The sequence below is a fragment of the Nannobrachium achirus genome (assembly GCF_963921795.1).
Source record: "Nannobrachium achirus genome assembly, chromosome: 14".
In the NCBI taxonomy this organism is placed as follows: Eukaryota; Metazoa; Chordata; class Actinopteri; order Myctophiformes; family Myctophidae; genus Nannobrachium; species Nannobrachium achirus.
The window spans coordinates 16,272,954-16,300,850 of record NC_137821.1 but is presented as its reverse complement, the minus strand read 5'-3'; the positions used below and the strand labels follow the sequence as shown (position 1 = coordinate 16,300,850).

Sequence of the window (27,897 nt, the reverse complement as noted above, 5' to 3'; positions counted from 1 at the left end):
CAAAAAACAAATACAAAAAATAGAACAAATAAAGAGTGCAAAAATTCCACCAATGAATGAAAACAGGTATAAAACTAAGAGAAAAAACACCTACATTTTAGAAAGAGCACAACACACACACATTTTACCTGACTACTAACATTACACAATAAGTGGATCAAAAGGTTTTACACAAAGTGAATAATAACAGCATCGAGTACGAGTGGCTTCTGTCTCGTGCTAGGGAAAATATTTTGTCTTTCACGTAAACCAAACGCACTAGGTTTTCTGGAGGGCATCCTCCGTGGTTCAGTCGAGTCATGCTTCATGATCAGCCAGGCGTCTGTGCACCAGAGGTAAGTGAACCAGCTCACCATTCTCATTATACAACAGCACTGTCAGTTCTGGCTCCCTGGCCTGGAGAGATGTATGGGAAGAAAGAAGGGATAAAACAGCTATGTAGTAAACTCATAAATGTACTTTAATTGTGCATTGAAAGGTTTTGAGTTTCTAGATGCCCGTTTAAAATGTCTAATCGTTATAGCCCCTTCAGAAAGAAACAGACAAGTCAGTTTGCACAATTTAGCGAAGTCTGCACATGTTCCTGCCGTTGTGTAGTGCAGTAGAAGGTGTTAAACCACGCTCACCACGACTGAAGCAGTGATCTTCCCGTGCAGCAGGTCGATCATGACCTGTGCTGCCTTGATGCTCCACTCAGGACTGTAGGGCAGCACCTCACTCTCCTGGTTGACCCTCGGGGGCTTGAACCCATGCAGACGCACCTTCAGAGCGCTGGCAGGAAACTTCAGCAGCTCAGCAGGCATCTGACGCAGCCTTGGGGGGAGGACACGCACAAAACATCAAATGAATAGGAAACTATTCAAATAAATCACAATATAACCTGTTCTGTGAAAAAGTCATAACTTTGTCCTAATTTTCATTTCAAAACTATTGACCTCTAAAGAGGAACTAAACATCATGCACACTTCACATATTTGGACAGGACGGGGTCCAATAACGAGACGACATGGCTTCAGGTGGATCTTACCTGCTGGTGGGCACGGTGTCGTCCGATCCAAAGTCTACGTGTTGCACCATCAATGTTGGTGGATTCACGCCGGAAAACTCCATCATCCTGGCCCGGTAATACCTCCCATCACTGTACTCTACCAGACAAGCACCCCCTGGATGCACACACACATTAAACAACTTGTCAATGGACCTGAATTGTGCAAACATGCACACTAAACAACTGAATAGAAATGTTTAAACTCAACAGGACATGCAGACACTGCACTACACAACAGACCACAGATGTGTAGTAAACCAGGTTAGAGCCAGGTGTTTTACCCAAGGGGTAGTTGGAGAGGCGTGGCAGACAGTCTATGTCTGCATTAACTCTGGTCATTGCTTCCTCCAGAGTCTCTCCATTCACCAACACAGCCTCTTCCACGGGCACCAGGAACACCTACAGAGTGCACGATAGAGATGTTATTTGTTTTATGTCCTTTTGTCCCATTGTTGTGAAAGACTAATGCTGGGCTCACACTACCTACGTTTTGTGAAATCGGGTTGCGCCACACAAATAAGGACATTATATTTCTTAATACAATCTTGACACATTTCGTGCCAAAAACTGAGATCCCTTTTTCTTTTCAAGGTATCGGTTTCGTGCCGAGGTCGGAGATATGTCTTTTGATCTTTTAATGCGAGCATATTAATATCGGCGTTCGCTACTGTAAGGACGATCCACGGTTGCTAGGAGACTGATGCATGGAAAGATAACCCGGATAAGCACTTCTCCATCCGGTTCTCCATTCAACTTCTTCTGCAGGGAAATGGGATTATCTCTGGTTCTAGGTTTCCACAGTGCCCATCGTGCATTTACATGCTTTTTAGCCGACAATAAGTGAAGCTACAACAATCTGAGTCTGGGTGACAGATCTTGTCCACATAGACACAGATACGCACACGCTTGCGTGCAGCCTCAAAAATACTGTAAAAACACTGAAAAACCCTGGCAGAAGCTAGGAATTAATGAATTAATACCCAGCACTATTTGTGTTAAACACACACTACAGCACTTGAAAATGATGGTGCATCACAAACTACAGGACTTTATTGGGATCACTGTGAATCCTGGAGCAACGAAGCGCCTCACACAAGCTTAACTTACGTAACAAGTACAGTATGAAAAAGCAACTAGAGCGGATTAAACTTGCTTGGAACGGTTGTGTGTGTCTGGAAAGATACTTTATCGTCAAGTTAGTGTTCTTGCCACATGTGTGTAGTGTGAGCGCAGGTTAAGGTTTTCCTTGAAGTAAACGCTGTCTGCTACAGTACCTCATTGGGGGTGCAGAGGTGTTTGACCCTGACCCTGAAGTGCTCTCCCTGGATGGGCAGGATGGGGTAGGAGAAGGGACCCAGCACTGGTTCATTTGGCATCTCCAGACCCTGTATGTTCAACAGTGTCACTATCACTTCTCTTTTCACCACATTCAATACACAATAGGTGTCTGTGTAAGACTCCAGTACAGCAAATACTCACAAAGTGCAAAAGAAGTGCCATGAACATTTGTCAAACAACAGGGTAAGTGGTAAAGGTATTGACAGGGTTCCCACACATTTTTACCAATTCATTTCCAAAACAGAATATTGAACCCAATTTCCAGGACAAAATAATAATTCAGCTCAATAACAAGTCGCTTACTCCGATGCACAATGCCCAAAGACAGGTAGTGTATATGCCAGTGGTTCTCAACCTTTTCAGGCCGTGACCCCCGAAATAATCATATTTGAACTGGGGACCCCGGCACCCTGACGAGCACTAAGAGTTGAGGAATTTTGTATAATAGTTTTATTGTGAAAAAAATATATATATTTTCACAATTTCTGCCTCTAATATTTGACAATTTGGCCAATGTTTAATTTGTCATTTCAGAGGTATTAACAAAATCAATAACCAAAGACAATGCATAGCTATTTTTTCCAGGACCTTCCAGGACCCTTGATCAATTCCAAAACTTTTCAAGTACTGGAAAAATATCTTTCTAATTTCAAAATATTTCCAGGAATTTCACGACCGTGGGAACCCTGTATTAAGAGTAACAGAGCAAGCATGTGAAAAAAACATTGAACAAATAACAAATGAAATGTTATGGTGTTAATAGAACTAGTACAGTACCTCAGTGTCTATATCCCACTCATCCACGGTGCGGTCAGTGGAATTGATGAAATGTTTCTATACAGAGAGACGCATAATGCTGTCAACTAGTGGACGCACTTGGTCAACTTTGCATTAAGAGGAGTGCTTGCTGTTATTATTGTACTCACAGCTTCGGCCAATATTATAACCTGAGTAACTCAGTCAATGTTGACTAAACATCACTACACGGCAAGTCATGAAAGTCAATCCACATTAATGCATTAAAACAACAATGACATGACTGACACAGACACAAACACACACACCTCCTGTAATGCAACAGTCATGTCCACGGAGGCATGTTGATGGTTGCACATGATCCGGCTCAGATTCAGTCCATCTAGGAAGATCTGGACTGTCACACAGCCACGTTCGTCCAAAGGCAGCTCCTACACACACACCAAGTCCCCAGGACCACAGAGGATTATTGAAGCAAGCTTTTACTAGTGGCCAATTCTGATATTGCAACAAAGTACATAACTGTGAATGCTTCTATAGCCTGAAACCCTAGTACGCTTGCTCCATTGGCATCAACGTTGGTGATGTACTTCCGAGGGAGCATGCGCTGGTTGAGCAACTTTCATTGAAATGAATAGTGGTGGTGGTGGGGGCATCTGCCGTCTAGTTTTTTTAATTAAACTCTTGACACACACACACACACACACCCACACCCACACCCACACCCACACACACACACACACACACACACACACACACACACACACACACACACACATTCCAAGAAGTATTAGCCTTTCTCTGCTGATGTGTCTGTGAAACTACTCCATTTGAAAGGGGCTGGTAGGATCGTACCATGACTTGCATTACTCTGTACTGTGTGTTAGTGTTGTGGGGATGGAAGGATCTTACCATGACCTGCATGTCCAGAACACGACCCACCAGCAGGTTCCTGAGCAGAGCAACTGCATCAACCTGCCACTTCCTGCCCACCTAGAGAGAGAGAAACACACACATGGAGTTCAATGGTGTACTCACACACACGTACAGTATGTCTGTGATGACTACATTCATATGGCTTGTGTGAATGCACACACACACACACACACACATTGAGTTCAATGGTGTACTCACACACACATACAGTATGTCTGTGATGACTACATTCATATGGCTTTTGTGAATGCACACACACTTACAGGGATGAGTCCATGGAGCTGGCAGGGGATACAGAGCTGAGGGACTTCCTCACACAGCAACATAGGATACACGTGAACCACTGGAATGTTCTCTACATGTCCACTGTCCACGTAACGCACCTGATCACACACACACACACACACACACACACACACACACTATACATTTGAGAATCACTATAATTTTTGTTGCCATTTGCATGTACAAATAATTTGTTTCCATTAAGGAAATTGTTTTATTCCTCCGGATTCGCATCTAATCCTCAACTCCTCGCTCGAAGGCGGGACCAAGACACGAGTGGAGTGAGCGAGTGTAGAAGAAGTTAGTGTTTTATTGGTGTTTTATTTGACTAGAGACTATAAGTGAAGGTGTGCGTTTGTTTGCAAGCCCTGACCCTGACATGTCCGCTGATGATCTCCAGCACCTGTCCTCGGTGCCAGTGCATGTCTGGCCCCATGACACAGCAGCCCTGCACACACTTCCAGGTGTAAGGTTTCTGTTTGGGCAGTGTCTTCATATGCTTCTGGATCCCCCGTTTCAGTTGCTCCAGCTGACACGCTGACATAAACACACAGGAATACATATATGGGACCTTGAAAGACATGTTATAGTCACTGTGCTCTCATGTGTAAAACAGAAGTGATGTGTACCAGCTCGATATGTCCTGGCATAGATGACACCGTCGTCCCCCACGGCAGAGATGCTGATCCCGATGTCACCGAGAGGCGGCAGCTCAGGAGGCTGGTACAATGTCGTCTTCACCTGCTCAAGGTGCGCGCACACACACATATACACACACACAGATGTGAACCTATGACATGCCAAAGGGCAGTTCTTGTAACAATCTTTACAGTTGTTTTTTTAGAAAATGAATTGCAAATTAGTTCCCTTGGCTGATGGCAGAAGGCCCAAAACTAGTTGGGATTGTATTGATAAACTTAGAATTCTCTCTCCTACTCTACTGTGCGCTCTACCTAATGCTCTCTTCCTAACTCTTTCACCCCCCCCCCCCCCCCATTTACCTTTCACAAGAACAAACCACACATTGACTGCTTGCAACAACAGAACGTTGGGCAAGATTTTTGTGGGATCTTTTTACCACGCATGCCGTTTCATTTCTTGTGTTTCTTCAAATATATGCATTGCATGGTATGGGTCAGTAAAATCAATACTTTCTTCATGACCTGGCTACAGCCAGGATAAAACATAAAGGCCCGGAGCCCTGATATACTATTACCCATATATGGGTATATCGGTCTGATCAGCTGTGCGACATAGGTGAAGAGAGGTGAACTCTAGATGTGAGAGCCGCGTAGCATCCCGAACCTCTAGTTTGATCAATCTGTTATTGTGGACCGACTGTCCAGTATCCTGTAATGGCCAAGTTATGCAGCCGAACAGCCATTGGAATTAATAATAAAAATGTCCATAATCCTTGAAGAAGACGGGTGACTAAAAGTCCTCTACGCCCCTTATTCCTGTGTGAAGAGTGTGTGTCATGATGGATGCTCACCCTCTCAGCAGCCAAACTAGTGCGGGGGGCAGGCTTGGGGGCAGGTCTGGGAGTAACAACAGGCAGGGTGGGGCTGGAGGGGGCTGGAGAGGCGGGTGGAGGAGGAAGAGGAGGGGAAACAGGGATCGATGGAGGTGGAGTGGAAGCAGGGGTTAATGGAGATGGAGGGGAAGCAGGGGCTAATGGAGAAGGATAAAAATCAGGGATTGATGGAGATGGGGGAGAAGCAGTGGTTGCTGGAGATGAAGGGAAAACAGCGACCGATAGAGATAGAGAAGCAGGGGTCGATGGAGATGGACGGAAAACAGGGGTTGATGGAGATGGGGGAGAAGCAGGGATTGGTGGAGATGGAGAAGCAGGGGTTGATGGAGATGGAGGGAAAACAGGGATTGAAGGAGATGGAGGAGAGGCAGAGGTTGACGGAGGTGGTGATGGTGGAGGAGGGGGGGAAGCGGGGGGTGATGGAGGTAAAGGAGGGAAGTCGTCGGCATCAACAGCAGCAGCAGCAGCAGGGACGTCCTTTTGAGTGTCACCATCTTGGGGTCGCGAGACACCATCCTCCATCTTCAACGTGGAAGTCTCTCTGGAAGTACACATGAAATTGGGGGCCACACAGCCCATTATTCATGTTGCCATGTAGTCACTAAACTTGCCACACCAACAGTAGCCTCGCATGGCCAGACAAATCTGCCATTGCAAAAAAACTTGCCCTTGGCAGATTCGGGCTGGGCCCTGCTCAGTTATTCAAATATTTCACGGCTCACAAGTCGTGAGGAACAAATACCTCCAGCATTAGTTATAATCAATGATGAATTTCCAACCAATAAGAGACCAAAGCTGTGTTTATGGTTGATCATTCCAGAGTAATGTTACCTCTTGCCAAATCAAAATTTTCGGTCAGGAATCTGAACTAATTGTGTCAAATTGTATTGGCGGAACCAGATTTTTTTTAAACATTTATAGAATGAATATTGGCTAAACTGGCACACATATCACAAAGTAACATTATGTTTACAACCCTTGGTTGGTATCATGGTAAACAAACTGGAAACACAGTTCAAATCTCAAATCCAACGGTAGATGAACTGTTATTTATTTTTCATTTAAAATCCTACAAATTGGGAGACCACGGTCTTATGAAAATCAGTCTCGCACACACCTTTGCTTCCTCTCCTTCAGTGCGAGGCCCTCGCTGACCAGAAAGTCTGCGATGCAGACATTTTCTGCCGTCTTGTTGCTGGAGCAGGACAGAGAGACGGGGACGGGACGCTTCTCTGTCAGCTCCTACACAACACATGAAATAAAACAAACATGAAAACAATCACAACAATTTCATCATAGATATACACTATTCATCAGTTCCAAATTTGGTCCAGTTGTCAAATTGATCGACCAGAATTTATTAAATAATCATTGCAAAACAGTCTTCAAAATAAAAACTAGAGGATGGGGGGGATATGGTTCTCTGGGGTGGTAACATGAGGTGTATATTGTCCCTTTTCTGAGTCTTAAAAAGAACCCACCCATAAACTTAAACTTGTGCAGATTACCGATCAGGCCGTATACAGTACGTCACCAATTGAGGGGATGATCACTGAATGGTTTTTCCTACGCTGATATTAAGGACTTTTTTTATAATTTATAGTTATAAAAACGTGATAGAATCTGCACCCTACAGTGAATTTAGAGATTTTTCTGTTGTCTTTCCCCCCCATTAATCACGACTGACGAGCAAACACGTTACATTTGCTTGCAGATCAGTTATTTTTAGCAAGTGACACATTGTGTGATGGCATATAAATTAAAAGGTACAATTACAAACTAGTAAGGCATCGGTTTTCCATGGTTCTGACACCCTGCATCTCCATTCTCCAAATGTTTCCCTCCACTACATACATATAAGTAGTTATATGATTTGGATATAATGTTATTTAAGTTATACAAAATGTAATGCCTCAACTCTTAGTTCCTGTCAGGGTGGGGGGTCCCCAGTTAAAATGAAAAATGTGATTATTTTGGGGGTCGCAGCCTGAAAAGGTTGAGAACCACTGCTGTAGGGAGAGAGGCAGACCTTTATGGTCATGGTGGCCACAGCTCCAGTCACATAATAGGAGATGAAGTCACAGGCGGTGGCGGTCCAGGTGGAGCGACCTCCAGCTGGCCTGCAGGACGGAGAGAGAGAGAGAGAGAGAGAGAGAGAGAGAGACAAATGGCATTGTAATTTTTTATTCATTGACAGACCAATTCCGGTTTCCATATTAGTTGGAATAACTTGTCATCCCATTGCAGCAACACCAGAGGTTCTATATGATTGGACTCAATCTCAGCTTCACTCCTTGACCTTTTACCCCAACCTGGGTTTACATTGCAACACTGATCCTCACCTCTAACCCAGATCATCACAACGTACGCACACCCAAAGGTAAGGTGTAAGTACTGGTTCCATGTGCTGATTACAGAAAGTATTTATGTCATTCTTTATGTGACTCCTATAAAGCACATCGAGTTCATGCGAGTATACATGTAAAGTTTGTGTCCACTGACCTGATGTCACTCAGAGCACACTCTAAAGCCAGGGAACCAACCAGGGAATCCTGTAGGGGCCTCAGGTTGCTGAAGTGCACAAAGACTCTGTTGCCAAAGTCACATCGTCTCACCTAAAAACAGCCACCAGAGAGAGACAGACATACATTAGTAATATATGCATATCGATTCCTTTCCACTATGATTTAGATGAGTTCATACTACCAATAGAATGTATCTCACATAACTTAATACAACTTATAAAAGTATCTAACTCAGACTCACGTGCACGCAAAGGTCATACGGCTGGCAATTGTTTTACACACAGTCAAAAATCAAGAACAAGTAGTTAGATGACGAATTTGTATGTAAAGATATCAGACATTCGTCTTTGCTTTTGTCAAATTAACAAAAACTGGCCTCAGAACCTTTGCTCGTCTCATTTCTTTACATGTTTTATCCAAGTGTCTTCAAGGAAAATCAGAAATCAAATCCCTAACCCTGACAGTGTGTTCAAACAGTTTAATAGTGGGCTGAAGATCAGGGATACCTCAGCCATGTTGGTGGATGCAACAGTGTTGCAGATCTGTCCTCTCTCCCAGAGCCCATTGATCAGGACAGCAACGTACATGTCTGCCTCCCACTGGACATCCTGGGGCTCCATAGAACCGTACTCCTGCTTCAACATCTCATTCAACCTGGTTAGAATAAAATGCAGAGTGTGTCATCCCCCACAGAGACAGACAATACAAGACAAAGTGGACATAACAGACATAACCGTCAAGTGCACAATATAAGACGGACGGCAAGAACACAAGACAAATAAAAGACCTTTGATACCACTCACCTTTTGAGCAGCATATTGTTCTGGGTGAGCTGGATGTAGAAGCTCCCAGGAGATTCGACGTGAGTGACCCTGACTTTCAGCTTGTCGAGGCAGGCAGGGAGCTCTAGATTGGGCTGGAAATCCACAGCATCCTGAGCCTGGTCTCTGAGGCTTCCTTGGTCTGAGGTGCTACTGCTGCTGGGCAAAGACTCCTCCGGCTCAGATGCTATGAGGACCTCCAGGGGAGGGTCCCACACTGGCTCCACAGCACCAGGCTCTGCATCTTTGGCTCCAACACTGTACAGTAGGTTGGACAGGGAGTGTGTGTAGCAGGCAGGAAAGAGAGGAAAGGCAGAGGCAAAAAGGTGGTGGGTGGAATGGAGAGATGTGGTTAAAGAAATACTGTACATTATGTCTGTGCAGATGGAGACTTGGGCACAGTACAGTGTCTTTCACTTCATACTGTCTGTCGTCCAACTAGTATGATCGTCTTATAGTGGTGATTATGCTTATAAGAACATGGGTACAGTCACAGCAGCTACTACCCCCTGGAACCCCCTCAAGAACCCAACTTTGAGAACCACTGGAGGTGTAAAGGTGTAAAACAAAATGCAGGACCTACAAATGACCGTCTTACCTCTTGCTGGAGCAGGCCAGCTCCTCAGCGATCAACAGTTCGTTTAGGTTGGTCTGCGGTCCATCGAGGGAGCTCTCATAGAGAGTGACTGGCAATGGCTTGACTCTGGAAGTCTTGGCTACATGGGGGACAGATAGTGAAAGAAGTTACACATCGTTGGTGTTGAGTGGAAACCTTGCTTGTCCTAAAACATCATTTTTCAGGAAATCGAATGTTGAAGTTATTTAGTCACAAGCTGTTAATCATTTTCATTGGTTAAATATTTATAAAAACCACAGACACACTTAACATCTTTCACAACTTCCAATATACCGTAGAAAGAATATCTGATCTACAAGCTCAACTCGTCGCATCGCAACGTGTTGCGGTCTCTATTTTTGCTGTATTTCAACATATACAACGTTTAAATACGGAGATGCAAGGTTTATGCCCGACAGCAACAAGATACTTAAATCACACGTGTGGTGCCATGTATGGAAGCAACTAGAAATAACAGACATGGAAATAGATAAAACACACACACGCGTACCTGTGGCCACCACAGTGACCGGTTTCTCGAAAGTGAGACTGACAAATCTTTTATTAGTGGTTTCATTCCAGTTGTCTCCATCGCGAGGAACCAGATTAGAGAGACAACACTGGATTGCCTGCAGGACACGGGGAGACACAGCGATGCATTAGACCTGGGCTCCGCTTGCAGAATTACATACTAGGGCTGTCGTCAAGAACTACATGTGACCCAACACACAAACTCTCCAATTCATTGCAGATTGATTGAATATTTTATTAGACAAAATGTAGAACAGCACAAGTACAGTCAAAGCAACCTGCCTAAAAAGGAACACCCCGGGACAGTTTTGAAGGACGCCAGTGAATACATGTTTTAAGGGGCAGGGAATTCCACACTTGGGTGACAGTGCTGTAAAATGAGAATTAAAAAAAAAATTAGCTGACCATGATAGGGAGCGCGAAGAACTCATCCTTGATCTTCCTCAAGTCGCTGACAGAAACGATGGCTGTGTGGCCAAAATCCACAAACATCACTTCCATGTTTCTGACAGTGCCACCTGGATCACACACACACACACACACACACACACACACACACACACACACACACACACACACACACACACACACACACACACACACACACACACACACACACACACACACACACACACACACACACACACACACACACACACACACACACACACAGGATTATTTGTGAAATCCAACTCTACTACAGATGTGCAAGATTGTTAAAATGTTAAGACTGACACGAAAATGTCTAAGTAAATCTGTCTCATAGTATTGCCATCCAAGACTGGTGGTGCCAGGCTTATAGGGGTAGTCAAACATCCAAACCATCAGGTATAATCTAAAAAATATATATATATTATGCTGTGAAACAACCTTGGCAGAATCTCTCAATAAAACAAAATGAAACAGCACGCTCTTCCTTGCTGCCTTGACACTGCTGGTGACCAGAGTGTGCTTCTGTGAAAAATTCAACATAGGCTATTCAAAGACCTGATCAGAAACGGTTGTTTCACCGTGGAGTATCATTTTACCACTCTGTTTTTAACCACAGACATCTGTAGGACAATGTCAATACCCTTAAATTCACAATAGGTTGGATAATAGGTCACAAATACCTGTCTTCCCCCAGCATTCCCTAGGGCTGAATCAGTGGTGTCAGTTCAGCAAAAGCTAAGGTATGGCAACATGACTGAAGACACCAGTCATGTTGCCATACCTTAGCAACAGGCAAGATGAAAAGCACATTTTATTATTTCCCCCTGTAGCCAAGGTATGGCAGCTGCCATAGCTTGCCATACCCAATTGACGCCTCTGGGCTGAATGGCAACACTATGTGACTGAGTCCCAAGCTACAGTGATAGGTGAGGGTCAAAGATGGGGCCAACGCAAACACACACATTCCCTTACCCATGATCGTGGCTCTGTACCATTTGTCGCTGTTGTACCGTGCCACACAGGCCTGGTGGGGGACAGGGCAGTAGAGCTGCAGGTCATCTCCACCCTGAGGCAAGCTGGAATAGAACTCATTCAGCTTACTTGACAGCAACAAGAAGTCCATGTTATCAACCTGGGAAGAAGAGAGGGAGAGCCAGACAAGTCAGAGATGGAGTCAGAGATGGGAGGGAGGGGAGTGTGTGTGTGTGTGTGTGTGTGTGTGTGTGTGTGTGTGTGTGTGTGTGTGTGTGTGTGTAGTACCAGTTGTATGTAGAAGTCTGAGAGGCTGTTGACATGAGAAACCACTGCGTTGCATTCTGTGCCGACCTTTGGCTTCTTACAAGAGTAGAACAGCAGAGGACCCATAGTGGAGGGCTGTAGTGGAGTGTAGAGCCTAGGGGGAAGAGTGAGTTTCTAAAAACAGCTAGCAATACAATGTAAGCAAGCACACCAACAAGCTAAAACGGGTCTGGACGCTGCATAATCTGCCAACAAAGTAAAAAACAGCAGCAGTGAAGTTGAACGCATGAAGCAATTGCTCCTCGAATGCTTTGCAACAGCATCTCATAAAAAGATCATCCTAAACTAAATATACAAATTCTCAACAAAAAGAGAAAAGCCGATACCTGGCCAATCCGATGAAGATCAGGTAGTCTCTAACAGAGGTGGGCATGTTGCTGGCTTTGTCCAAGCCGGTCTTCATGAGGTCAACCAGCAGAGTGTCTCTATCGTGTCCATACAGCTTCATCTCCATCATCGCTGTGCCTAACACATAACGGAACTCAAAGCGAGCCTCCCTAGTCCAGCCTCTAGCCTGGGAAGTGGGAACACACACACACATACACACAAAAGATAAACAGTAAACATGTGTCCTCCACCTCATGTAATGGCTTTGTGTGCAAAATCAAAATTTTACAATCAAATTAATCTTTAATCAGATTAATCACTTGAAGGACAATTTGGCTTTTTTTTTTTTTTTTAATATTAAGTTTTTGGGCTTTTATTTCTTTATTAGATAGGACAGTAGACTGACAGGAAATGGGGGGAGAGATGGGGAGCGACACACGGCAAATGTCGTCCAGATCGGGAACCAAACTGGCGATGCCGCCAGGTATCCATGATGCCTAAGTGGTATGTGCCTGGACCAGTAAATGTTAAAATGTTTTCATTTACTGCTTTCTATAATTTTAGCTACTTTAATGATTTGGATTTCAGTGGGCATGGGGGCATGCATATAAGTTGCTAAATATGTATTTTTTGACACAATAAGCCATTCTCAAGATGCACCGCAATCTTTCATGGGCAGATGTGACTTATGGGGGCTAGTAGCGTTACTGTAAATAGTAAAAAAAAGAAATTGCCAGCTTATTGTGTCTAAAAATACATATTTAGCCACTTGTACGCATGCCCCCATCTGCTGAAATCAAAACCGCAATAGAAAGTAAATGAAAACATTTTAACACTCATCTTTTCTTTTCTCTAATTACAATCTAAATATGAACCCTTGTTGTAAAAAAACAAAGTTGTCCTCTAAGCCCTATTTTACATCTCCTTGCATCTAACCATGTCAGTGTTCGTACCAGGTCGGCAGGGATCACGTCCTTGAGAGAGCATTTGATGGCTTGTGGAGCCCAGTGTCTCAGCTCCGCCCGCAGCCACTCGTCCACCCTCCTCAGCTGCTCATTAACAGACTTCAGTGCGGACTCATCAGACATGCACTCCTCACTTGGTGACAGTGGTGGGGATGAAACAGTGGAGAAGAAAAAGAGTCGTTATTGGTTAAGAGACTTGTACAAGGTATAATACTGTCCAAAATAAAGGAGTGGACCACACGGCTTGTAGTGGCGACGCAGCTGCCGAGATGATAGGAGAACATTACCAAGGATTCGACGGCGATGTCACTGTTATGCGATACTGAAGTAATACAGACGTACACCATTATACTACTCTACGCTTGTTTTTTTTTAAGATTTGTTTTCGGGCTTTTTGCCTATATTGGATAGGACAGTAGACTGACAAGAAATGGGGGAGAGACAGGGAGTGACACGCGGCAAAGGTCGCCCGGATCGGGAATCGAACCGGCGACGCCGACAGCCATTGATGCCGAAATGGCAGTGCCTATATGGTATGCGCCTGGTCCACTAGGCCACCAGGCACCCATACTCTACGCTTGTTATAAACACTAGAAATTCGCGGCCGCTCAATTTCTAGACCTCGCGGGCTAGGCGCGGGCGCTCAGGCAGGCCTGCTCTATATTTGATCAACATAAGGGGTTTAGGTTTTAAGTCAGATTAATCATGAACAAAAAGGCACACTTGGTTGGACACCAATAACTCAGGAAACAGGAACAATTGAAAGTGTCCAGTGTAGTCAACGTGTGCATTTCCAAATCCTCATCTACTATTATTCATTATTAATATCTATCTCTCTATATTTCTATCTATCTCCCTCTGCCTCTATTGATAGATGCATGTACTGTATCTATCTATCTGTGCCTCTCTATAGTATATTAAATATTATTATTACTATTGTTATGATTTGTAGGATCTCTCTCTGTGTGTGACACAGCCCTCCCTCTCTGTTGTAAATGTAATTCTCTCTCTCTCTCTCTCTCTCTCTCTCTCTCTCTGTGTGAGGGACATGTCCGTCCGTTACTGCCCTGTGCCTATGCTTGAAGTGGGCGTGGCCTCTAAGCCAATTGTATAAGTAGATACGATTCGTCTGCGATATCACTGTTATGCTTGGAAGTTGGGAACCTCTTCCCTACAGAGACCAACACTGACTTCCCTCTGGAGGAGCAGCACAAGGTTAGCTAGCAGAAACAAGGATAGCAGAAACACAAACTCCTTTTATGGTGTTCACACGAAAGGAACACTGTCTTTTAAAAAGAATACAGTGTGGCCGGAGTTCTTGAGATGATTTGGCCAAAAATGTGCGTGTGGTAAACCCACCCTACCAAACGCATATAAAAAGCTCAGTTTATGAAAATACCCGTGTTTGTGTGACAGCCCCTTTCTCATGACGTGGAAAAGACGTTGTATAGCCAGGTTCTAATGTGGAAGATGCTTCTGAACATACTGCTAGTTTAACCACAATCTTAAAATAATGGCTATTTTTGTTGCACAACACGCTTCCATAGAAGACATACCGCAGTAGCTTGTGACCCAAAAGAAAAATTAGACGTTTGCCGCTGACCCAAACAAGCTCACCGCGTTGTGAGCTTGTAGATCGTCTATTTTCACTGCATCTTAGACATTTGTTTCTATGGAATCCCATTGATTTCTTCTTGAAATTACTTAAAAAAAAAAACATTTAAAAAAAATGTCAGAAACAAAAGAATTAGGGACTGTTTGGGAACCAGTGACATACAGTACTGACTTCTACGGAATCCAAATGACTGAAATTAGTCGTGGCAAATGAACTTCTGTGTGTGTTTGTGTACATACAATCCAATGCGCTTGAAGAGCCCATGGTCCGGGAAGAAGAGTCTCAGGTAACAGAGCTGTGTGACGGGGCAGGTGGTCACCAAATTTGTAATACCTCTCTGGGCGATCTCCTTTACCGTACCTCGACACCAACCTTCCTTGGTTTTCACAAACACCACGGTACCTGGACACACGAATGTTCATTCAGCTTCTGTCATTCTTACATTAAAACATTTGTATGACTGAATGTGTCAGGACCTTCCTTTGACGACTCACACAGACAAGATTAGCAAAAGGTCCTCACTTTGAAAATCAAATACGCCCAGCTAGCAGACAGAATGGCATCCAAACATTTTGTTCCTCATGCACCCCAAAGGGTTATAAGTCAATATCTCAAGTCACACCTGCTTTCTGTGCTAAAGTGTTTATTTAACAACACCAAATACAATTTAACCACAAAATAATCCAGACTATCTAAAAGCTCACTGATAGGGAGATCTCTATATTCGTCAGTCTGTGTCCCTGATGTAAATAATCTAATGTTCTCCAACAATAGACAGGTTAAATGTGGTTACAATGTATTTGTGTGTGTGGGGGAGGTGGAATTGGTCTCCATAGAGAAATGAGTGAGCACAAGGCAGGCACTGAAATTGTAAATGAAATAATACCTTTTTGTAAAGTACAGTACAGTAATAGTAGTCTACTAGTGCAATAATAATGTGTTGTGGTCACAGGAATCTCATGGCACACGACTTGGAAACACTGTGGACATTCAAACCTCACAACATGCACATCCCAGAACATACACACATACACACCAATTCTAATTGTGTCTCTAGGAGAGAAAACCCCTCTGTCTCCAGAACAGTTGTCAGAGATCTTCCTGCTCAGCAGACTGGTCTGCTTCCTCTCAGCCCAGTAGCGGATGTAGAAATGGTTGGGGCTGACCACATGGGTGACCTGCACCAATTGGTGCTCTGGAAGAACGGGAAGGAAAGAAATAGAAAACGATAGAAACATGTTGAATTCAGAGAGATACACACACACTATATGGCAAAAAATGAGTAATATTCACTTGGTCCATGAAAGATTCAGTCTGTCTGTCTTTGAAGTTAAAGGGGAATATACCACTCATTTTCAATACTGAACTCGATCATTAATATACCTTGAAGTTGTGGAAATAAGAAAAAAGTGCCTAGAACTGGAGGATTGATTGTGGAGGTTGGCTAGTTAAATGTTGAAAACCAGTGGTATTCCCCTTTAATGCTGAGGGGCGGAGGGGTTGCACAACGGTAGATTGTCCACAAAGTGAATTGACCATAAACAAGTGTGTTTTTAGTTTTTTTGTTAAAAGGGGTCCCAGGTCAAATTTACCAGACTGTCCGTGTGGGAACACACTGGAAGAAACCCTAATCATCTCACCTCTGCAAGCACCATATGGATCAACCGTATATAATAGTTTCATGTCCTCCATATACGGTACCTGTCAGATGCTTGACAGGCGTAGGCGTTGTGTCCTCTTTCTTTTTCCCTGTTGTTCTCCATGTGTTACTGGCCAGCTCAGGACCAGTGAGTGGGGGAGAGGTTGGGGAAACTGCAAAGAGGAGCAGAGGCATCCACGTCTGACACAGCAACCATCAACCATTGTACAGATTCATTATAGTTATAATTGTTCCCCCTTTTTTTTGGGTGCCATTTTCTGCATTTTCATTCTACGGTTAGGGTTATAGCCGGGTTACGGTTATATCCATGATCAGAGTTCTTGCTCTCACCTTTCACATCTTCATGTCCAGCCAAATGAGAACATTCTGGAGGAAATTTAAAAACATATTTTGAGCTCAGACCATCCTTTTTGTTCCATCCTTAAGGACATTGCACGCCAGCTCCATTACATAAATGTGCAAAACATTTGTAACCACCACCACTTTAAGAAACAATTAAAACTAAACTGAAAACAAGACAAAATAAAAAACTAATCGAGCATTCAAAACTATAAGAACCAATCGCATCACCTCCCTTTCCCCCCATCCAGCTCGCATACAAACACGCACCCTCTTTCACTGCACCTTCCTCCTCCTCCTCTTCAATAAGCTCCTCCACAATCACATCTGGCCTATCCTGGCACGGCCACACTAATGCTTTTTTAGGTGTAGCAGATTCGTCTGGCCCAGTGTCAGCACCAGTACGACCATGATGCTGCAGAGCGAGGCTGATCTTGGGGCGAGGTGTCAGGCTCTGGATCTGGGTTCTCCGCCTGGGCTGGTCTACGTTCTGCTGGGAGCCCGGGAGTTCTCTGTGGCAGGGAGGTGGTGGTGATGGGTTGCGCCATGGGGTCTTTCTGCTGGATGCTTCCTGCTGCCTTGGAGCGGGCTCTTCTGACAAACTGACAAGCAGTGGTGTAAAAAAGTACTCGCATGTTTTACTTTAAATAAAAGTATCAATACTGTTATGTAAAAAACAAGTAAAAGTCCAGAATTCAAAATGGTACTTTAGTAGAGGTACAAAAGCATTGGCATCCTCAAAGTACCAAAAATAGAATGTACCACCCATTATGCAGAATGTCACAATTCAAGTTAAAAAAAAAGATCTTATGAGCTTGTTTTGTGATAATAATCAATCTACAAAGTAACTTGTAAAGCACAATATTTGGATCTGAGATGTAGTTGGGTGGAGTAGCCTATTGGAAATTGGAAATACTCAAAATACCTCAACATTGTACAGTAGTTACTTTACACCACTGCTGACAACAGAGAGAGGACTTAATTCCTCAAAATATAGGCTGCGTTTTAATCAATGTGATAATTCATTAAGGTAATGTCTAATAATTATAACAAAACTGACAAAGAACAGAATGAGGAACTCATTCACAAACAGAATAGAGCAGAGGTGTTTTTGCATGCAGATATTAAGTGATGTACCAAGAATTATGTTAATGTGTGTTTGGCAACTCACGGCTTGGGTTCGCCTGCATGGATCTCCACTATCTTGCTCAGATTGTCAGCTTGGAGTACACAGCTGGAACACATGCACACTTTATGAACTGCGTGTGTGCGCGCATTTTATATAAAATGATTTCGGATAAGCGGTTGAAGATGGATGAATAGATGGTTAGACTACAGCAGGGTTCCCCAATAGGCGGCCCGCGGGCCATTTGCGGCCGGCGGGGGGCTACTGTCTGGCCCACACCAACCCCAGTAATAATGGTGGTATAAGAACAGCAACAACACAAGTATATCGTCGTTGTTGGCTGGAAATCTCGTATCTCCAAATTTGTATGTTCTTTTGCAAATCATACAAGGCCGTCGCACAAAAGTAGTGAAAACAGCAGATCTACAAGCACACAACGCCTCGCACCGCAAGGTGTTGCGTGCTTGTAGATCGGCTGTTCACTAGTTTAAATCATTTTAAAAATGACTATTTCAAAACGAACGGTTTTGGACATACAAGATTTTCACCCGACAACGACGATATCTGAACTGTCGCTGGAGTAGCAGGAACGCTGCCGTCGCCCCCTGCAATGTTGTGGCTCTCGGCTTGGTACCCTAGACATAATTCGGCCCTTGGGGAAAACTAATTGGGGAACCCTGGACTACAGTATGTCAATATACCTTAGATATGTGTGCAAATAAGAACCCCTCCACCCCTCTGTGTTGCTTAGAACCAGAAAAATCCTTTTTTGGATAAATGAATAACAACCGATTACATTTTCTAATTTGTGTAAGACATTTTTTTATCCTGTTGATCCATTTTAAGCTTCAAGCTTTAGCTTTTTCATGTAAACCCAGTTTCTCTCAACAAATTATCATGATCTCTAATGACTCACCTCAGCCCACAGCCCATAGTAATACAGGTCATATCAACAGACTGATCATCCACCGGTGTCTGCAAAATCTCCAACACCTGAGAGAGACATGTGCGGAAATCTATCAATCATAGTGAGAGTAGTGAAAGTGTGTGTCCCATTCTGTTTACAGGCCACCATCCCCCCAAAACATTTCATTTTCTACCAGTCAAACTGACAAACAACCTGAAGAGATACATTGGTTAGCTACTGTACACAACATTGATGCAGCAATGAGCGTTTGATGTAATGAAAAGTGCAAGGTGTATTATGCAGATCATGCAGTTATACCATGTCTAATATACTGTATACAAGTTGGGTCTATTCTCACTTCATTCAAAGGTGTTACCGATGACACTACTGAAGGCTCCGTTCCATTTCATGTAGCACAGAGGTTCTCAAACCTTTTATTTCAAGGACCCCCATAACCTTGAGTGTACAAATGGAACTTTTAAGGGGCCCTGGACCACACTTTATGAGACCCACTGGTGTAGCACAGTGTTTCCAGTGAGCCAACATCCAGAGTATCAGCAGCGACTCTGTTTGACCAGAATGGAACAGAGCCTTCACCTGTGAAGGAAGTGAGAAGACACCCAACTTCTCTCCAAAATGGCTGCTGTGCATATAGCCTATTCAGTTCCAGACAAGCATTGCATACCGTTTCCAGGTTGCAGTAGTTCTTCATGGCACGGCATTGTCGCACCTGTCTGGCTTTCTGCATGGCAAGCTCCAGGTCCTTCATCCTTTTCTCTACACGGCTCACCTCGTTGTTGCTGGAGACGAAAAAAGCCTCCATGTTGTCCACGTCAGACACCAGTGCATCCTTCCTGTAGGCAGAGGAATTACATGCACCAATACCGTCACATACATTTCTTTGCCAAGCCCTATATCCTTTTTATCTCTGCTAGACCAGAATGGCAGGTCGTGCGTGCGTGCGTGCGTGTGCGCGCGCGTGTCTAAATTTGCTAAAACTACAACACTGATAACTACTACACTGATCAGTGTTTATTTATACGCCTCCCCAATAACTGATCCCTTAATGTCATCTAGTCTTCCTCAAGTCCAAGACATTAATATACTATAGAAAATATTACAATCACAGTGTATCACAATTATTGTCAGTGTCATTATTTATTGTGCACGCTGCCAGAGGGCCAAGGATGTCAACCCAATGGTGGCGCTATAACAGCCCACTTTACATTTGGGCATACAGTATACAGGAAATCCTGAACCTTAGGTTGCATATCATATCGTACTGTACCTCTTTGAGAGTGCATGTTTGGCCTTCTCGATAACTTCATTGATCTCCATCAGCAGCCGTGATTTCTCCCTGGCCACCTGTGCCTTCCGGCCGGTCATCAGAGTCTAAAGAAAGGGCAAATATAAAAACTATACACACCACACAAAATTCTATTTCGCTCTTCAACAGAAAACGTTGCTGTCATGTAGGGTAGACCACCAGTTATGACAAATTAATCATTTGGGCCTTAGGTTGAACGTTTTGTATAGGTTGTGTTCATGTTTTTATCCATATTATGGAGATTTCTATAGTTTAAGAAAAATGTATTTGAGCCTCCCCTTAGCGCTACACACAAATAACAGATCACAAAGAGCCAATAAAGCAGAGGTCACCAATAGGCGGACTGCAGTCCGGACTACGGACATCATATCTGGACCCGGAACTATACCCAATAAATTACAAAACATTCATTCTGACGGGAGTTGATCCATTTTAACTGCCAGTGTTTTTCCTGTCAACTGTCAATTGAATTCATTGTAGTTCATCTCATAATATCGATAGGGGTATTTAGTCAAAAATAAGGTTTGATTTTGTACATAAAGGCCCACAGGCCCAGCCCTCTCTCACCTGGTGGATGTGCTCCAGTCGGGACATGTTCTCTGCAGCCTGGGCCAGTGCTTCATCCACGGCCTTCTCTATCTTCTCCATGGCATCTCGTGTCTAAATGAAATAAAAACACTTAGATAACTGGACCAATGGGCCGTCCACACCAAACACACACAAAATCTTTGTCTACCTCAAGTGGATGGCAGAATCTACACATTGGGGATGGGACGATAATCGTCTCTAATAATAGAATCATCGATTATCGTGATAAACCACTCAAAGTCATCATAATGGAGATTTTCTTCATCGTAAAACTGTCCATTGTAAAGAGTACCACGTAAGCCCTCTATACGTGATAAAACGCACCGGTAAAAGAGCGCATTTGGTACACCCTTAATTCACTCTATACAAATCAATTAGACAAAAATAGCAGGATCTACAAGCTTACAACGTTCTACCCAGAATAGGAATGCATGATTATCGTAATATTGTTGATCACAATTATTTTTGCCACAATAATCATGACATGCCATTTTCATGTCCCATCTATTCTACAACACAATTAATTATTGTTATACAGTAGTTATTGTATTTGGTGTTGACGGCCCTTAACTCACTTAGCGCCGAGCGACTTTCGGGGCGACTAACTAATGATGGCGTTTAGTGCCGAGCGACTCGGAGCGACTTTTATATAAAAGCATTGTTTAAGCTTTTAATTTGGGTTGATAGACGGAGCGGAACGGTTAGCTTACCTTCGACTAGCATACAGATGAAAAGCGTGAAAAAAAAGGATACGATTATGACGTCACCTTTAAGCCATAGCTTCCTGTTTACGTAGGCCTCTGTTAGCCGCTAGGCTCAATGCAAACCATCCGACCCTCACGTAGCTTCACTAGGTCGGATTTTGATTCGGAAACTTTCTGTGTGGCATCTATATACGTTCCGATGCCCATACCAATGGTGGTTTGAGACGATCAAGCACGAATTGAGCAGTATTGAGCTCAAATGGCGGCCCGCGGCCTGTCCATTGAATGTCAATGGAGAGCATGTCATTGTACCATCCTGTTATGTCATGAACCTTGTTTTTTATTCTGACTTAACATGGGACCATGGAAAGTCTATGAGCTATGGCTCACTCTAGTGGTCATCTTGTGGCATCCGCAGGCACGTGTACCTGTTTATGTAATGTGATTTTGGGGATTCAATATAGCTATTTCCTGGCGTTATAAGCGCAGATTCATATTGAAATCTGGCTCGCTCGGCGCTAAGTGAGTTAACCACACAAATCCAATTCCGGGCTCCCCCAGAGTTACTGTCGAAGTGTCCTTGAGCAAGACTCTGAACCCCTAATAATCCCGATGTGCAGGTTGGTGCCTTGCATGGTTTCCTCTGCCATTGGTGTATGGGTGAATGTAATGCACAATCTATGTAAAGCGATTTGGATAAAAGGTGCTATATAAATGCACCATTTACATATAGGCTACTTAGTAACTTTCCACCACTGAGCAGGGGGTACTTGGATTCAGAAATCAGGGACAGGCAGTACTAAAGCCCAAAAGGATTTACCACTGCACTGGCCTAAACTTATGACTACTATTTGACTATTAGTTTTATTTACCTGTTGTTCGTCTGGCTCCTCTGCAATGACATTGTGCTCCTTCTCTGGAGGGGAGGAGCGGACATGTCGGAGGTGCCTACTTCCTCTGCTGCCATGAACACTTCTGTAACACACACAATGGAAATGTACACGTGTGATCCAAAATGTAAACTCAAGAAAGAAGAGACATTATGATTATTGAACGTACTTAGATCATGCTGTGCTCTGATTGGCTAGAGTAAAAAAAAGCAAACTGATGGCAAAAAATAAAGAAAAGTTTTATTTTCAAGCTTATAAAAGCTAATCAAAAATGCAAAAGTTAGTTTGCATAGAGATTGCACAGAGATTAAATTGAATTACAACGCTGACACATCGTTTCTTTTCTCTGTGCGAATGGAGCTTAATGCTGGATATACAAAATGTAAAAAATGTTGTAGGTAGTAGTGCTGGGTAGTAGTGCTGTATCTTATATTATTGAAAGCCTTGTCTATCTCCTTTTTAAGCACAAAAACTTTTTTTTTTTGAACAATTATCTTTGAAAACGATTATGATGATTAATCAAAAATAATTGCGATTATCTCATATGATACCTTCTCTTCTTGTTCATTTTGGTGGTGTAGATGAGGCCAACCACTCTGGGGTCTACTTCTAACCCAGCCACACCTTCAACAGGAAGGTCTGATTCAACCTGTAAAAGAAAAAATAAATAAAAGTTGTGTCAAATAATGTTCTTATCATAGGAGCCAATTATTTAAGTTTTCTTCAGAATATATGTGACACTGATTTACTATGACACTATTGCAACTTAGGACTTAGGAGTCCACATTTTATTTTCAAGGACCCCCAAAACTCTCAGTCACAGACTACAGGTCTGGTCATTTAGGGAAGTGGTTGTCTTAACTTTTTCATGTCAAGGACCCCCAAATTGACACTTATTGGCCCGCGGACCCCCATTTGAAAAGACCTGCATTTTAAGTCTCTAGCAGTGATTCCCAAATATTTTAATTTCAAGGACCCAACCATTTCTACACTCCCTGAGTTACACACCCATAAGTGTCCATTTGGTTCCTAATTATCATTTAGCTGGGGACCCCCTGGAACTCCCTCAAGGACCCCTGGCGGTCCCCAGACGCGACTTTGAGAACCAATTACTTCATCCCCTGCTCATAAATGTGGTTGTTCACTACCTTACAGTCTGGACACACGATGCAGTTTTCCACCTCCACCTCCACCAAGGAGTTGAGGCAGGCTGTGCAGAAGATGTGTCCACACAGCAACACCTGGGGGAAGTTGGCTTGAGCTTCATCCTCCACCTCTTCTACAAGTTACAACAGCAAAATACAAAGCACACAAACAACTGAAACAGAGGGATGTAAAGTGGGCCTACGCAACAGTAGTACATTATGGTACCCTGGCCTGGCGTGTACTAGTAGTTCCCCTAATATAGACTTCTATCAATTACACCGTTTACACACATGTTTTTTGTTGTCGTATTCCTAAGCCACAGTGGAGGAAAAAGTACTAAAATGTTTTACTTAAGTTTGAATGATTGATTGAAAACTTTATTAGAAGTTTGCATAGGAAAGGGTACAGTTTCATGACAGTACAGTTATAGTTCACTGGTACAAGGTCAACTAAAAGGATACACCCAAGAAAGCCTATGGCTTGTTTCAATGTATTTTTTTTAACTCATACATTAACATTGAATGACAGATCACAGTTCTATGCAGAAGATATCATCAGAAAAACAATCTTAAAAAACACAATGCAAAAAACACAATGCAAAATAAATTATTTCCAATAGAAAGGTCAAGGGGAGGTAAGGATAGGTTTACCTTAAAGTAGCAATACCACCACAATATAAAAATGCTCTGTTACAAGTAAAGGGCCTGTTTTCAAAATGTTATTTGAGTAAAAGTACAAATGTATTGGCATCAAAATGTTGTACCAAACGTAAAAGTACTAAAACGTTTGAAATAGGCCTAGCAGATTTAAGCTCATGCTGTGAGCTTGTAGATCGGTTAATATTATAAAATAATATTTATATCTGCAAAGTAACGAACAAGTAAGTAAAGTTTTAAAACAAATGTAGTGGAGTAAAAGTACATTATTTGGATCCGAGATGTGTAGTGGAGTTGAAGTAAAAGTATGAAAATTGGAAATAGGTCCTACTCAAGTAAAGTACAAATACCTAAATGTTGTACTCAAGTAAAAGTACTTAGTTACTTTAATCCACTGACCGTGTAGTTAACCCAAAAATTACTTATTTTCTATCAATTCCACCGTTTACACGCCCCACGAAGCCTTGAATTAATGGGTTTTTTGTTGTTTTTATTGCATTCCTAAGCCAAACATATGATGACCAGGCAGGCCTCTGTCTCCATTGCTAGGCCCTGTCATCAATTTATTGGCTGAGGAATGCCACAAAAACAAATACATCTCCAAGAATGTAAGGCTTCATGGGGGTGTGTAACTATATTATTAAGCCTAATTGATAGAAATGTTACGTGAACTATTCATTTAACCAGTTCAAACTGAGAGACAGCTAAAACCTAACGGACAACACATTCGCCATGGACTGGTATCGTTTTCGCTACAAACACGTGGTGTTGATGAAACTAACGGAAAAGTATAGGTTTTTTACCAGGTAAAATGTAGGGACTTCCACAAGACTTGCAATTCAAGGAGTTCGGCGTTTCGTCCATCCTCCTCTCTGTGTTGTTTGTTGCTGAACGTTGTGAAATAAAAGCAAAAGTCGTTATTAAACGGTCACTTTCACGAACGAGTGTGTTTCTGCTCCAGACTCACACAGGTGAAGATAATCAAGAGTTTATTAATCCCTCTTGCAGTTCCTGTGTTGCTGCCTGCTAATCCAGAGGGCGCTGTTGTGCAATTTCAGTCTATGTGGTGGAAAGTAAAGAAATGTAGTCGCTGTACTTATAAGTACAATTTTGAAGTACTTTTACTTTACTGGAGTAAATTCAATTTTCCAATGCTTTTACCTCTACTCCATTACATCACAGAGACAAATATTGTACGTTTACTTCACGACAATAATTTGAAAACTTGAGTCACTAGTTACATTGTACATTTTATTATTATAACCACTTCAGCAGCTGCAGCATTATAGCCTACTGTACTTTGTAATGGGAAATATTTTCAGGCATTTGAAAACTTGTGAAAAAGGACATTCTACAAGTATATTTTGATGCCTATAAATTAGGCTACCTTTGTAGTTTTACTCATAAGGCCGCCTAACAGTTCTTACATTGATTGCAGAATTGATTCTTTTACAGTATGTAAAAAGAATAGAAGCCTACTTCTCCCCCTTCCCATAATAGTCTATCCTCTTTACCCCCCACCCCCACCACCACCACCACCACACACACACACACACACACACACACACACACACACACACACACACTTTTTAAAGTTTACTTTTAGTTAGGCCTATTTGTATTCATCTAGTAGTATTTGTATTATAATATAATATTCAATGATGTTTAGTCAATTTCAAATTGATCACATAATAGGCTAATCATTTGTATAATATGAGGTCACTCACGCCCGCTCGCTGTATAGGCTAGACTAGCCTACATATTATTTTATCTTGCAGAATATTATTTTAAAGTTTTCTAATTATCTTATCTTAAGGTGTTTTAAATCTTATTTGCTGTCTTTAAGGACATTGAGTATTACAGACAATTTAATCTGTGAAATGTAATCTGTGCGACCTCAATATATTTTGGGGATTGGGAGCTTTTGTGCCACTGCTTAGTGCCAGTCTGTCATGTAACATTTTCTCAGAAACCATGTAGGCTATATCCCATCTATTTATAACGTGACCTTTATTGCTTTTCTAAAGGAATAATCAATTAAAAGAAGGGCTCGTCCGGGATTTGAACCCGGGACCTCTCGCACCCTAAGCGAGAATCATACCCCTAGACCAACGAGCCTGTCCCTGACTCTGTGTTTGAACGTTTATGTCTGCTCTCCTCTTTCATTGGTGTTTCAGTTTAGTCCTTACAAATGGTGATGTGGCAAGTTGACGATTCAGAACTTATTTGGTCAAACCGCGCCCTCTCGTGGTCATAAGAAACATTTCAGTGAAGTGGTCCCATTGTGGTTCTGAGTCTTACTGGTAATCCGGTTATGTATCAAATTTTTTAATGTCCTACACCAACATTATATATTTGATAAACACATACACATTGAGGTCACAAACAAATACCATCTAATTGTTGTAAGGTTTTACTGAGTTTTACCCAGAGTACAGAGACTTGTTCCAGATGGGGTCATTGAACCAATCCTATGGAAGAAACTCCCAGCAGCTACAGAGTTGGGAGATATTACAAGTAATTTGTACTGAAAAGATGAAGCTGCAAATGAGACAAATAAGATTGGGCATTAAGCAGATCAGCCACCTGCATGTTCTCTCTCACCGCATCCACAAACCTCCTCTTTAGCCTTCCTCTTCTCCTCTTGCCTGGCAGCTCTATCTTCAGCATACTTCTCCCAATGCACCCCAATCCAAACCATCTCAACCTCACATCTCGTTATAATCCCCAAACCAATCCTTCCATCTGCGATGTAATTTTTGTAATGTATCTTGTCCTTCCTCGTCACTCCTATTGACATAATGAGAATCCTGATTCCTAACATCCTCGATTCTGCCATCTCCAGCACCCACCTGTCTTTTCAAGCTGTATAGCATGGGCTGTTCTCACTTCCCTCTCTTGCAGTCTTGCTGGTACCTGACACTTTCCTCCATCCGTTCCAACTTACCTGCACTCTTGTTCACCTCTCTTCCCCAGACAGTCCCCATTACTTTGGATAGTCCACCCCAGGTATATAAACTCCTTCACCTCTCCTCTACTCCTTGTGTCCTCACTCCATATTGACCTCGAAAGGCAATTTGTTTGGGAAATAGCAAAATACAGCCACATATTCAGTCACTTTGAATGTTCTTTGCATTTGTCTCCCTCAACACCAGATGGTCAAACACACCAAAAGGGGCCTTTCCAGAAAGGTAGCGACGAACAGACTATTGTACTGTAAGCACCTCAAACATGTGTCTAATTGTTGGAAGGTTTTACTGAGTTTTACCCAGAGTACAGAGACTTGTTCCAGATGGGGTCATTGAACCAATCCTATGGAAGAAACTCCCAGCAGCTACAGAGTTGGGAGATATTACAAGTAATTTGTACTGAAAAGATGAAGCTGCAGAGAGAGTTAAACGCCTCTGCCTCTCTGCTGGCCTTACAGAATTCTGCACCTCCCCAAATGTGTCTGAAGAAGCTCAACATTACTAACATACTAATCTACTTTATCCCTGCATCGCTTAAAGACAAACATACATGGACA

At 42.8% G+C, this 27,897-nt stretch overlaps 1 protein-coding gene across 1 annotated transcript; it reads right to left on the bottom strand.

Annotated features, from left to right (window-relative positions):
* Window positions 1–297: 297 nt before the first annotated feature.
* rnf17 (ring finger protein 17) lies at window positions 298–27,072 on the bottom strand (the record flags this gene model as incomplete). Its single annotated transcript, XM_080741409.1, has 38 exons — window positions 298–396; window positions 627–813; window positions 1,028–1,163; window positions 1,330–1,447; window positions 2,323–2,433; window positions 3,164–3,220; window positions 3,451–3,573; window positions 4,055–4,135; window positions 4,342–4,461; window positions 4,737–4,900; window positions 4,993–5,104; window positions 5,890–6,034; window positions 6,277–6,438; window positions 7,015–7,139; window positions 7,927–8,017; window positions 8,400–8,512; window positions 8,929–9,076; window positions 9,226–9,501; window positions 9,842–9,959; window positions 10,371–10,488; window positions 10,796–10,857; window positions 11,795–11,954; window positions 12,083–12,215; window positions 12,448–12,635; window positions 13,402–13,546; window positions 15,268–15,430; window positions 16,065–16,223; window positions 16,730–16,840; window positions 17,313–17,539; window positions 18,199–18,261; window positions 19,070–19,146; window positions 19,746–19,914; window positions 20,349–20,452; window positions 20,955–21,047; window positions 22,552–22,654; window positions 23,121–23,218; window positions 23,718–23,848; window positions 26,976–27,072. 38 exons carry the CDS (start codon window positions 27,070–27,072, stop codon window positions 298–300), a joined length of 4,887 nt encoding a protein of 1,628 aa, XP_080597535.1.
* Window positions 27,073–27,897: the final 825 nt, after the last annotated feature.